At 57.5% G+C, this 12,026-nt stretch overlaps 2 protein-coding genes across 3 annotated transcripts in view; one reads left to right on the top strand and one right to left on the bottom strand.

The window, feature by feature from the left end:
* The window catches only part of PIEZO1 (piezo type mechanosensitive ion channel component 1 (Er blood group)), a 362,810-nt gene that overhangs the window by 210,994 nt on the left and 139,790 nt on the right, over positions 1–12,026 (top strand).
* Positions 1,442–12,026, bottom strand: part of ZFPM1 (zinc finger protein, FOG family member 1) — a 76,613-nt gene continuing 66,028 nt past the window's right edge. The window contains exons 5-10 of one of the 2 annotated variants that reach the window (XM_063313046.1): positions 10,209–10,314; positions 8,504–8,713; positions 7,887–8,111; positions 6,815–6,910; positions 5,776–5,916; positions 1,442–5,341 (exon numbers count right to left, since the gene is read on the bottom strand). In XM_063313046.1, the coding sequence (XP_063169116.1) occupies positions 3,051–5,341; positions 5,776–5,916; positions 6,815–6,910; positions 7,887–8,111; positions 8,504–8,713; positions 10,209–10,314 (3,069 nt within the window). In that variant the 3' untranslated portion in view covers positions 1,442–3,050. The remainder of the gene's footprint in view (positions 5,342–5,775; positions 5,917–6,814; positions 6,911–7,886; positions 8,112–8,503; positions 8,714–10,208; positions 10,315–12,026) is intronic. The other variant, XM_063313047.1, reaches the window with a different exon arrangement.

Raw genomic sequence — 12,026 nt, 5'->3', positions numbered from 1 at the left:
AGACAGCTCATCTTTGGGGTATGGATTTGGAAACAAGATTTAAATAACAGTGCTATTAAAAAAAAGGCTATTAAAAGATTCCCTGACATCATGGGCAAAATCCAGAGAGGATTTCAAAGTGGAGGAGCTGCAGGATGGCTGAATGGGTTAACATGTCGTCTTTGTGCCATACAACACTCCTGCCCACGTTGCTCTGCCTGACTCAGCTACCCCTCCTTCCTCTGTCTTCAAGTGCTGTTTTTGAACTGTGCCTCTCACTTGGCTTGAAGGACTTCCAGGCGGGCCCCTTTTGAAGCCACCCAAACTGGCCCCGCTCGCGATCTCCGAAGTGCCTCTTGAGGGCCATTTCTTCTCCCTCCAGGGATCCCCTTGCGAGGGAAACGTTTTCTGAGTCATCAGCATCTTGTCTGTCTTCCTCTCTGCTTCCTGGACGCCCCGAGACCAGCCAGCGGTGTGCAGACTTGATCCCTCTCCTTTGGACCAGCGGATTCAGGGAATGCAGGAACTCCTTCCCAACACTAGATCTAGGACATCACTTTTTAAGTCTAAGCCCCGAACAGAATCCCTAATTAAAGAGCTCTCGCTGGGACAGGAAAATGCCCAGCACCTGCCTAGGTCTTGTTTCAGAGACGTGCGTCCCCAAATTCAGAGGTTCCGGGATCAAACTCCGGCTCAAAGATGGATTTCTCAGAACCGAGAAATCCCCTGATCGGAACAGCTCCTGGGTCAAAGGGTGCCTGCTTGAGCCCATCCGAGCGCCCACCCACTCCAGCCTGAGATGAACAGCAGGGCTTTGGTGACGCCAAGCGGCCAGAATCGCAACCTGCAGGCGCCGTTGCTACCAGCCAGACGTCTTGAACAGGATCTGAGCTGCCTTCTTTCCCCGCTGGTTTCTTCCCTGACTCGTTTGCCTGATTGGTGGTTCAGGAAACAGAATATCCTGCAGGGATTTTTGCACCACTTGAATTGGCGTCATCAAGATATCCCCTTTTGCAGGAGATGCTCCGTTAAGGGGAACGCATTGCAAGGGGTAGGGCGGGGCGAGAGGGTGGAGAAGGATCTGCCCAGCTAGGCTCAACCTGTTCATCCAGCCCCAGGATTGCAATCCCTGGACCGTGGCCCCTAATTTTCCTCGGCCCCCCACGTGAGTCCGTGCAAACACGAGTCCGAGGCGCAGGTTTAGTGAACATTTATTTATGTACAGGCTTATACACACAGTTCCCAAGCAGAGGGGTTTCCCCTCCGCATTCAGTGCTGTCTTTCCTGCATTTCACTTACAGTCCACATCAATTCCACACAAAGCCACCGGACGACGATGGGGAAAGGGAAGGAAGGAGAGCGGCCCCGTCCAACTCGTCTAACTCTGCCGAGGACCGCTCGCCTGCTCGCTCCCATCAGTGGGGAGGCGCCCCAGCCCTCCACAAGACAAGCTGCCAGCCACCTGCTTGCAGGATGCCTGAGAACCCACTTGACCTTCAGGGTGCCACCCGCGGGTGGCAGCAGCAAGTGCCAGTTTCAAATGCTTGGGAAGGGTGCTGGGCACGGACCCCGAAGGGTCTTCTGCTAGGCCAGGAAGCCGCAGCAGCTGCACCACGCCTCAGAAAGCCCACATAGCCCAGAGAAGCAGAAGGCAAACTGGGGCTGAGTTTTTCTGTAGGGAAGGCTGGTTTGTGCCTCCAGTTGGCGGGAAGCGTCACAGAAGGCCGCCAGTGGGGAGGCATCGTTCACCGCTGGGATCTGCAAGGAGGGGCCTGGAAAAGCCTCTGCCCCTTGCAAGCTCCAGGAGGAGGGGTGCATGACCTCTCACCTCCCTGAAAAGTGGGAGGGGGTTGTGCTTTAGAAAAAGGGCAAGGCAGGCCAAGAATCAAGGTCTCTGAGCATACACAGGGGGCAGGCCCGCCCCCCACTCCCAACTACTAAAGGGCCGTACTTCTCCTCTTGCTCTGGGGATAACTGGGAGTTCATCCCCAGGAACAGCCCACTGGCTCTCCCCCCTCCTCAATTTTATGTAGTTTCTCGAAGGGAAGGGCCTGGGGCAAGCCGAACAGGGGCCGGTCCCAACTGAAGGAGGGACGTCCGGAACCAAAAAGGAATCCAGGGAAAGGAGACAAAAACGGATGGATGGATGGATGGACAGCAGGTGGTCTCCTCCCCCCTCCCCCCCAAAAAACAAGAGGACTTTGCACCATCAGACTGATTTCACAGTTTCTGTTCTTTTTTAAGTATGTGTTTCAGAAAAGAATTGAAATTATAGGGATTCAGACATCGGACCACTGGTGCAAAGCACCCAGTGATTCTACCCGTGAACCTGGATGGCTGCCCCTCATCCTCAGCATCAGAGCCCCCAATCCTCCAGGGGCCGCCTTGTGCTCCCTCCTTCTGCTCTAAGACACACTGAGCCCCTGGCAATGCTCAGGGTCTGGCCCACTGATCTTGGGGCGTGGCGGCCTGGGCATTTGGGGGCATGCCAGGCACACCGAGGCGTATCTGCCACCCAAACGAAGACCTGGCCCAGAGCAAGGGAAACACGTGCGTGCCAGATCCGAGACCCAGATTCTGCGACTCGTGACTTCTCTTGGGTCACCGCTGTGGCAGTTGGCCGATAGCGAAATCGCCAGAACTGGGGACTGAGGGGTCGGAGGAATTGAAAAAGCCCATCGCATTCGGGCTCTGCTGCTGCTCAGCTGCGGTTCATCCCTACCAGGTCCTACCTCAGCTGACCCTGAACAAGCTGGCCTTGAGGACAGGGAGAAGGGGGCACCCTCCTTGTGCTGGGCATAAGAGGGTGGTCCCTGGGCCTGCCTACTGGGGCTCTGGGCTTCAGCCGAGGCAGGGTCCCTGCAGGCCCCCTGGGTCTTCGTCTCCCTCTCTCTCAGGCTCTGCTACGGAAGACCCCGTCCTCCAGGTGCACTCCCAGGGCAAGCCCAAACCCTCCCTGGTCCCAGACCTGAGGGCAGAGGGCACTTCGGGTGGCAGCTCCCTCGGATGCCACGAGGCCCATCTTCCCAGAAGGCCAACACTGCCTGGGCACGAGGGGCAGGGCTGGCGCGCTACTTGATGTGCTCGGCGGCATGCGATGAGCAGTAGTACTTCTTGTGGGCGATGAAGGTGGACAGGCTGCTGAACTTGATGTTGCAAAGGCGGCAATACCGGTGGCTGCCGTTGGCGATGGGGGCGGGGAGCCCTTTGCCCGGAGGGGCCTGTGCAGCTTTGTCCGTGTAGCCAGGAGGGAGGGCGCTGGGGAGCGCCTCGGGCAGGGGCGACAGGGGCAAGGGGACAGAGGGGGAGAGGGGCAGGAGGGGCTGGGGAGAAGCCGTGGGGCGAGGGCTCCCGTTGGACGTGGGGGGGGCAGGAGCCTCTTTCCCATTGAAGCTGTCCTTGGGCAGTTGGGGGGCGGGCTGTGGCGGGGAGGCGGCTGGCAGCGGGGGAAGCAGGCTGCCGTCGGCCAGCGTCCGGGTGGCCTCGATCAACGTGGCCCCCGCCACTGTTTTGGCCATGAACAGTCCATGGGCGTTACGGAAGTGCTCTACCAAGTCCCCCTTCACAGTGCCATTGATTGGGCAGTAAGGGCACACGGCCAGGGGCACCTTTGCACCTTGGAGCTGCTGGGCTTTGCCCTCCAGGTAGCGCTGCTGGAGTGGATCCGCCCCAGGGAAGCTGGCGGGCGCTGCCCCAGGGCTCGAGGAAGGCGCGGCCTTCTCCGTCTTGACGGGAGCCCCCTCGGGCTCCTCAGCCAGGCCCTCTGGGCCTTCCCGAGGCTGCAGATGCGCCGGGACGGTGCCCTTGGTCTTCTGCAGCTGCTCCACGGTGCTCGGCTGCAAGGGCGTGGCTGGGCAATAGTACTTCTTGTGGGCCAGGTAGCTGTCGAGGCTGTGGAAGCTGATCCGGCAGGCTGTGCACTCGTGGTAGTCCGCCAGGGGGGGCAGGGAGGCCGGGAGCACGCAGCCCCCGCTGCGCAGGCGCGGCTTCTTGCTGAGGTCGATGGGGCCCTCGGCATCTGGGCTGGAGCTGGGGGACGGGGCAGCCCTGACCATGGAGATGAGCGCGGGGACCACCAGGGGCGCCTCGGGTCGTGGGGCCTCCGGGGCAGCCCCCGCCTGGCTGCTGGCGCCGTGGATCTCGTACAGCTTGCGGCGCTTGCGCGTGCGGATCGGCTGCGGGAGGAAGGGCAGCCTGCTGGCCGCGCTGGTCCGGCGCAGGGGCGGGTCGTGGCGGGAGGCGCAGTAGTACCGCTTGTGCACCATGTAGGTCTCGTGGCGGCTGAAGTGGATGTTGCAGGCTTCGCAGACGGTCCGGCTGGGGTCGTCCTCCGGCTCCTCCACAGAGCTGGCCCCTGGGCTTTGGCTCCCCTCACTGATGCGCCCGGCTCCATCTGCCTCGGGGGAAGGGCTGGCTTTGGCTGCCCCCTCCTCCGCTTTGACCTCTTGCTTGACCTCCAGGGCGGGAGGGGTGGCGTTCCCCTCGGGCTCCTCCTCCTGCGCTGTGTGGCTCTCTCCGGGTGGCGGGGGTGACAGACGTGGCCCGGCAGGGCTCAGGCCTTTGGGTGCGGCGGCGGGAGCCAGCTTGGCTTTGCGGGGGCCGGCGGGCCCTTCCTCGGCGAGGTGGCGGCTGGAGCAGTAAAGACGCTTGTGGACGTAATAGTTGTTGATGTTGTTGAAGGTGATCTCGCACTCGAAGCAGGTCGCGCCTTTGGGCACCGGGGTGCCTGGGAAGAGGGCGGGCGGCACCCCACCGTGGCCTTGCTTTAGGCGGCTGTGAACCAGCTCGGACATCTTGGCCAGGATCTCCGAGGCCTGAGGCATCACGGCGGCTTCGTGGCCGAACACGTACTGTGGTAGAAAGACAGGGCCTCCGGGAGCGCTGGAACCAAGCTCGCCGGGCACCGGGCTGGATCCTGGCGTGGGACTGGCGATCTCAGACTTCACCTTCACGGGGTGCAGGCTGTGTGGCGAGGGAACCCCGGGGGACGCATCTGGCTCAGCCTCAGGTCCAGGAGCCGTCTCCTCTTGGGGCACTCCCTGAGGGTTTTCCCCCTCATCTAAGGGTTCTTCCTTGATTCGCACGGGGGGTGCCCCATCCACCCAGGCAGGAGAGGGACTTTTTTCGTGTGAAGGAGAACCATTTCCCGCTTCCTCTGCAGGGGACCCCTTTGCTCCTTGTAAAGGTGATTTGGCAGGGGCCTCTGGCTGGCTCTGCTGGGCAGCTTTGGGCTCTGAGTTGGGCAGAGCCGTCGCTGCAGTGCTGTGCAGAGCCCCGTGCTGCTGGAGGCTGGCCAAGCAGTTGGCCACGTAGCCACAAAAGCTGCACTTGAGCGCAGAGGACAAGCCGGGAGAAGACAAGCCTGCAGCAGAGAAGACAAACAGAAGGGCTGAGCCTTGGTGAAACCCACGCGGTGCCTGGGGTCACGCGTCACACTACGCCACCATTTACCGACTGCGTAAATCACAGTTGACCAGGCTTGCACAAATCAAGCAACGGCCATCTTGTTTAGCATCTTCTGTGAACTCAATGACCTTCTTGCTCTCCAAGGTCAGACCTACCAGGATGAATCCAGAGCAAGCCGTCTCTCATGTAACCCCAAAATTAACCTGACCAGGCAACCCGGCCACCGCCAGTACCAATCTGCCTACGGACACTTGCTGGAATTCACCAGGGAGCTAAAAAAGTACCTTATGAAATAGGTTAAAGGGCCCAGAACTCTACTGGCCCTGGTTGGACATTCTAACCACGATAGGAGGCTGGCTCCACACCTGCCTCTGGAAACCCCTCACTTACCCGGGGCTAGTGATTTAGTGGTGGGGCCTGGGGAGTAGACCTCTCCTTTGGAGCCCGGCTGGCAGATCATGTGATTCGTGACCAAGTGGCTGTAGAGGATGTCCCGAGTGGTGGAGATGAAGCCACAGCTGTGGCAGACACCTGGAAGCACAGGAAGCTGCCTGACTCTTGGTCTACACAGCGCAGCGCTACTTGCTTGGGCTGCCAATGCCTCTTCACAAAGTTGTTGGCGATGGGCACCAGGCCCTGAAGCTGGAGACACCTGCATGCAAAGCTGGTGGTCCACCAATAAGCCACATTCCAGCTACATCAGGGGCCAGGGATGCCGGTGAGGGGCAAGCGTGCAGTGGGCGGGATGCGGCAGCACGTATGGACAAAGCCTACTTAGAAGTGTAGTAAATGAACTCATACTAATTTAGATGTGTTTGGTCCATCTAATCCAGGGTTTCTCAAGCTTGGCCACTGGAAGCCATGTGGACTTCAGCTGGCTGGCTGGGGAATCCTGGGAGCTCAAGTCCACATGTCTTCCAGTGGCCAAGCTTGAGAAGCACTGATATGAGTACCAGTGGCTTTCCAGAGTTTCAGGCCAAACTCTTCCATCTGGAGATGCTGAATGCTGAATTTGGCACCTTCTGCACGTCAAGCAAAGGCTCTGCCACTGAGCTACGGCCTCTCCAAAGAGGCATCTGACAGTGGCCAACACGCTCCTCCCTCCTAACACAAGACACCACGTTTATGTTTTACAGCTTTTCACTGCCCACACCCAGCATGCCAACATCTTCCATCCAATTGCCCCCGTGGCTGCAGCCGAAGACTTTCTTCGAATTCATAACCAGTTAACTTCGACCATGAGAGGGTTCAACAGGCGGCTCTTGGGAGCAGGACCCGGGGTAAAACCGAAGCCCTCGCCCCCAGCAACGGAGCCTTGTGTTGGGCTTCCACAAGTGTCAGGGAACCAGGAAGAGTAGTCAAGGAGAACTGACTGCATCGGAGCAGGATTCATTCCATGCGGTTCTTCCAGCCCTGAGCCCACACTTACCACTCAGGGTATCTGTGTGTACTTTCAGATGTCGCTCACAGTTCGCTTTTGTTGTGAAGGCAGACAGACAGATGAGACAAACAAACGGCCTCTCTCCTGAAAAAGAAGCCAGACATGAACAGCACGAGGACAACAACGGTGTCATCCCACTGCCCGAACGGCAGAGCCGGCCCACGGTTTTCTGCACAGCTTTGCAGCTTGATGCAGAGAAGGTTGAGGGACAGCTGACGCATCTGAACCCCCGGTTCTTCTCTTTGCCACGCTTTCGGGTGTCTTTCCTAACAGGATGCTACTGCTCTGCTAACACGCTTGGCCGTTCGTTATTAATGGATGGGCTGCAATTCTATCCATGAAGAGTAAGCAACCTTTTGGGGTCAGGGGACACATTAGGAATTTCAAGGGCACGCTGTGGCTGTTTTCACAAAATGACTTCCACGCAGATGGAAGGGTCTACTCATGAAGTGGCTGCTCTGTGGGCAGGACCAGACACAAACCCCCCATTTCCTGGAAGGTGATTGACGAGGTGGTTCCCTGCCCTCTTCTCTAGACCCCAGGGCCCCCCCACACAGCTTCCCTTGGCTTTATTTGCCCTTTTCTGGGAGGAGGAGAGAGGACCATTTCCAGACCGAGTCTTAAGCTACAAGCGCTCACCTGGGTTGTTTCCAAGGAACGCCCTGGGACCTGCTCTTCAGCAACATTAGGAGCTTTGCTCTGTATCATCTTAGTTTCCCTTTTAATTTTCTCTACTCATAAAATCTTAAGAAACAAAAGGAAGGCTGGACTTTGGCAGGGCTGCAGGAGATTCCCGTGGCAGAGGCGGAATTCCCCACTTTACTGTTTGCTCATGTTAGAGGACAGCCCCACAGCCTTAACTAGACCTCCTGTCACTTCCGTGCTTTGAACATGTGCAGATAGAGGCCTTGGAGAGTTGTGGTGAGTTTGTGCGTGCGCATCCAGACTCTGTGCCTGAATTGGGACCCCTTCTCCCTGAACCTCCCCCGGCTCAGCCTCCTGGCCCCTTCTGCTCCTTCCCAACCGACGCTGGTCACCCTGGGCACGGCGCAGCTCTTACCACTGTGGCTGCGCATGTGGATCTCCAAGGAGCTGGCGCTGGGGCAGCTCTTCTGGCACTGGGGAAAGGGGCAGATGCGCTCGTTGGGGTAGGCCTCCTTGGGCTTTTCGTCCATGGTGGGTGAGGTGGTGTTTTGGCGGCTGGCACAGTAGTACATCAGGTGGGCCTGCAGGTTCCGCTCGCTCCGGTACCAGATGCCACAGTCTTTGCAGGGAAACACATCCTCTGGAAGGCGGAGGAGAATTTGAGAAGAATTTGAGAACCTGGATACAGTCCCAGGAACATCCCCCTGCCACTATGAGGCGGCGTAGCAGGACTTCGGGGAGCGGGGGTCTGCAGTGATTTACGGCGTGCAAAAGGATCGGCGGGGTGAAATAGAAAGTCCGATGGGAGTTTGGCTGAAGTGGTGAGTGAAGTCAATTGATAATGAGAGGAACCACTGATCTCCGCACCGGGGATGGGATGGAGACCGGACAAACTAATCCAGCAGAAATCATCTATGCAACATCAGCTGCCAGATGCGTGGACTCCAACTCCCAGAATTCCTGGGAGTTGGCATCCAGACCTCTGGCGGGGATGGCTGCGTCAAAGCCTTAACCACCACACGAATCACTTACTGTTGACAACTGCCGTGGCCAAGATGGCTGCCATCCCAGCTTGCTGCGGAAGCAGCTGGATTTCGGGAGGCAGAGCTACAGCGGGGGCAGAGTCCCCGCCCTCGGTCTTGCCAGCGTGGTTCGGGATACCCATCGGCTCAGCCATGACAAACGCCTTCAGCGCTTCTCCTTCTGAAAGAGGCTTGGTGGTTTTACACCAAATGGCGTCATCTGGGGGTTGACAAGGAGAGAAAAATACAATCATGGGTGTCACACGTCGGAAGACACAGCATCGTCCAGCCTCGGCCCTGCTTGCTTTGTGAAATGGCCAATTTTTGCCCCGGGGAGATGTCCTAAAGTCACCTTCCCTCAGCCTCCGTTCCTGGCTGCAAAATGGGAACTGTGGCAGCTGGTCTCACAGTGCTACCCCCGGAGCAAAAATCTAGGAGTGTAGCTTTTCTTTCTGGTGCATGAAGAAAGAAAAGCTACAGAATAAATGTTATGACGTGGAACTGTTTGAATTGATGACGAGTTTTTCTGAACTGAATTCTGCAGCAACCCCGATGAACAGCAGAATGACCTGAAAAATGTGTTAACCACCTGTTGCTCATTGGCTCGTCCAACAGCATATGGAAAAAGAGGAAAGGAAAAATAAGAGTTATACATGAAAGACTGTATGTAAACTTTATATCTATATCTACATTTCTCTCTCTCTCCCTATCTATACATTGTGTGGGGAGAGGGGCGTCAGGGAGGTCATTATTTATTAAATGTATAAAAAGTGGCTTCTGCCTTCCAGGCTTCCTGGGATGATGTGCCAGGAAGAATTAAAAAATCTGATATTGCCATGTGTCCCGAGAAACTGAAACAACCTGAGCAAAAATTACACATCAAAAACGTAGGATGAAGTTGCTTAGTCATTGAGAAAAGCTGGTGTCTCTGTGGATTCAAATTAAAGAACGACTAATTGACATAAGAGCTTTAAAGGACAGGCAGAAGCGTCACTGTCCATTTTTAGCAGCCGCCGCCGCAAAATGCCTGTCTGATCTTTCCGAAACTTTGCACGACTACTCTGCGCAATGCACCCAGCCAAAGAGAGGTGGCAGCGTTGGACCACACATTCACAAAAAATGGCACAACGTTCTTTCTGGCCCTCTTGCTAATCCTCTAGAGCTCACCCAACCTGTCCACTTGGAAGCCCCTGGCCCATACCCCTTTGTGGGTATGTACCCCTGGGATGTCCTCCCTGGAAACATCCAGTACTGTAGACCCACTTCCCTGTCTTCCCATCTGCCTTAGGACGCTTCCTATTTGTCGGCCCTCTTTGCTGCCGGAGATACACCGTTGGACCCAAGTACAGTTAACGGCATTATTTCAGCAAATACAGACACCAGGACTGGGCACTGATATTCTGCTGTCAAGTGTCCTTTGGCTGTTGATGAAAAATGGAACTTACCTTCCGCGAATCAACGTGTTCCAGGTATGTTGGGCTAACGCGTCCGCCAAGCCTTGGCTAGGCTAGCCAGTGGCCATTCTGGGAATTCTCCCCAATATCCTTTTTGTGGGGGGAGCATCCGGTTGTGGAGAATTAGCTTATGAAAACGCTACACATTTATTTCTCTTTGGTGGGGTTTCTTTTCAGCATCCTTGTCTGTACTGGAATGAACGCCTTTCTCGTCCAACTCCCCACCCCAAATCAGGCAGGGGTCGCTGCCCAAGTACTGACCCTTCTTGTAGATCACCGAATTGGCGTCCCCTTCTCCAGAGACCAAAGACAGCTTTGCCAGCCAGCAAGTGTCATCCCGCAGGATCAGGGTCACTGGTGGGCTCAGCTGGGAAGAGAAGAAGAGGAGGGTCGGACGTGCAAGCCACGCTCCCCTTTGGTAAAGCAGGTTCAACTCCAGCAAACCACCGTGGGACCACCTTGAGGTGGCAAATCTCATCAACCATCTCAACATTTGGCCTGCACGCTTGGAACCAGCCAGGTTGGGAAGGCAGCAGTCCGGGAAATGCTCACTTTTTCTGCACCGAAGTGCTGAAATGTTGGGACGGGAACACTGCCCCAGTCCATCAGGGGTGCTTCTCAGACCAGGGCGCCTTCCCATTTCGGGAGTTGGCCTTGTTCCACCCTGAGCTGCCTGCTGCAGCCTCGAGGGAGCAAGAACTGCAACAGCCTTGGACCAGTGGGGTAATGATGGCGATGCCAGGGACAGCCCACCCACCCCTCCTGGCCCAACAGGCAGAGATCAACATTGAATCAATCGATCAATCAATGCTGGGGGGTTCTGGGATATGCGGACCCGTGTCTTGTGCGTCTGCCTGGGTCAGCGGGTGGCTTCCTTCCTCGTTCCAGCGGTGCGATCCACGTGGCCGTGGAGTGAAGCCCAGAGCTCACTTCCCTTCAGGGCAGCTGCCCCGCAGCAGGGTCACAGCCGACCCAAGGGGCAACGCGGGCCCCCGCCCGAAGGCAGCCTGCCTCCCTTGTGGAGAGTGACCCCGCTGCTACCACAGCCCAAACACGAACACAACAAGCTTGTTATTTCCTCTTCTTTGCAACCCGCGGGCCAAGCCGTGCTGGCTGGGGAGGAAACAGGCACTTCACCCCTAACCTTGGTTGTGTGGAGGGAGGAAAGGAGATTAGAGGGGGCAGAGGAGGAGGAGAGACGGGACTGCTGGTGGGGGGTGGCCAATCTCAGCCCTACTTAACAAGACAAAAGGAAGCGCCCTGCCTCTGACCGGCATGGAGCCCTGGTGACACAGCCACAGATGTTCAGCGGAGATGGGAAGGACAGGCAGGCGTGGACTCAGAAGCCAGTCGCCTGAGCCCCCCCCACGCCTGGTGGGCTTCATCCCACAGAAGGACCGGAAAGTTTCTGCCCTGGAGGAGATCAGGATGGCAGAAGGACCAGGCTTGAGTTTTCTCTCGTTGGGAACTCCCACCCGCCATCCGCTCTGCAGCATGAGAGGCAGCTGGAAAGCCCCGTCCAGGGAGAGGCACCCGTGGGGTCCCTCTGGGGAGTGCAGGGTACTGGCGGAGGAGACACCAAAGGCGGGGCAGGAGAATCAAAAGGTTGGGAAGAAACAGCCGGGCGGCCCCTGGGTCCCACTGGGCCCCCTTGGGTGCTGCTTCCAAGGCAGAGAGAGTCGGGGGGCCGTGGATGAGCCCCCTCCCGGCCCCAGGAGGCTCCCCTGTCCCATGAACCGCCTCATGGGGCCCAGCCGCTGGGATTCCTGTAGATTTCCATGTTCCACACGAGGCCACCGCGTATAACTAGGTGCATCTTGTTCCAGCAACCTGCCCCTTTTCAAAAGGAGGTACGAGTCAAAGCAAAATATACTCCACTGCCAAATTCCAGCTAAACCAGCGGTTCCTCAGAACAGTGTAATTTCCGCCCTGGGTATTAACCTGGTGTGCAGCTTACGTGCCCGAGCGTTCGTGCCCGGGGGCTCAGACCCGAGAGGCAGGCTTCGTTTTGCTTCCCGCCGCCCACCGTGGGCTGGGGAGACCCTCCAGCCAGGCAGCAGCAAGTGTGCATCGCTGCTC

This window comes from Candoia aspera, chromosome 11 (assembly GCF_035149785.1).
Source record: "Candoia aspera isolate rCanAsp1 chromosome 11, rCanAsp1.hap2, whole genome shotgun sequence".
Taxonomy (NCBI): Eukaryota; Metazoa; Chordata; class Lepidosauria; order Squamata; family Boidae; genus Candoia; species Candoia aspera.
The sequence above is the reverse complement of the archived record's forward strand: the minus strand, read 5'-3'. Positions and strand labels throughout refer to the sequence as shown.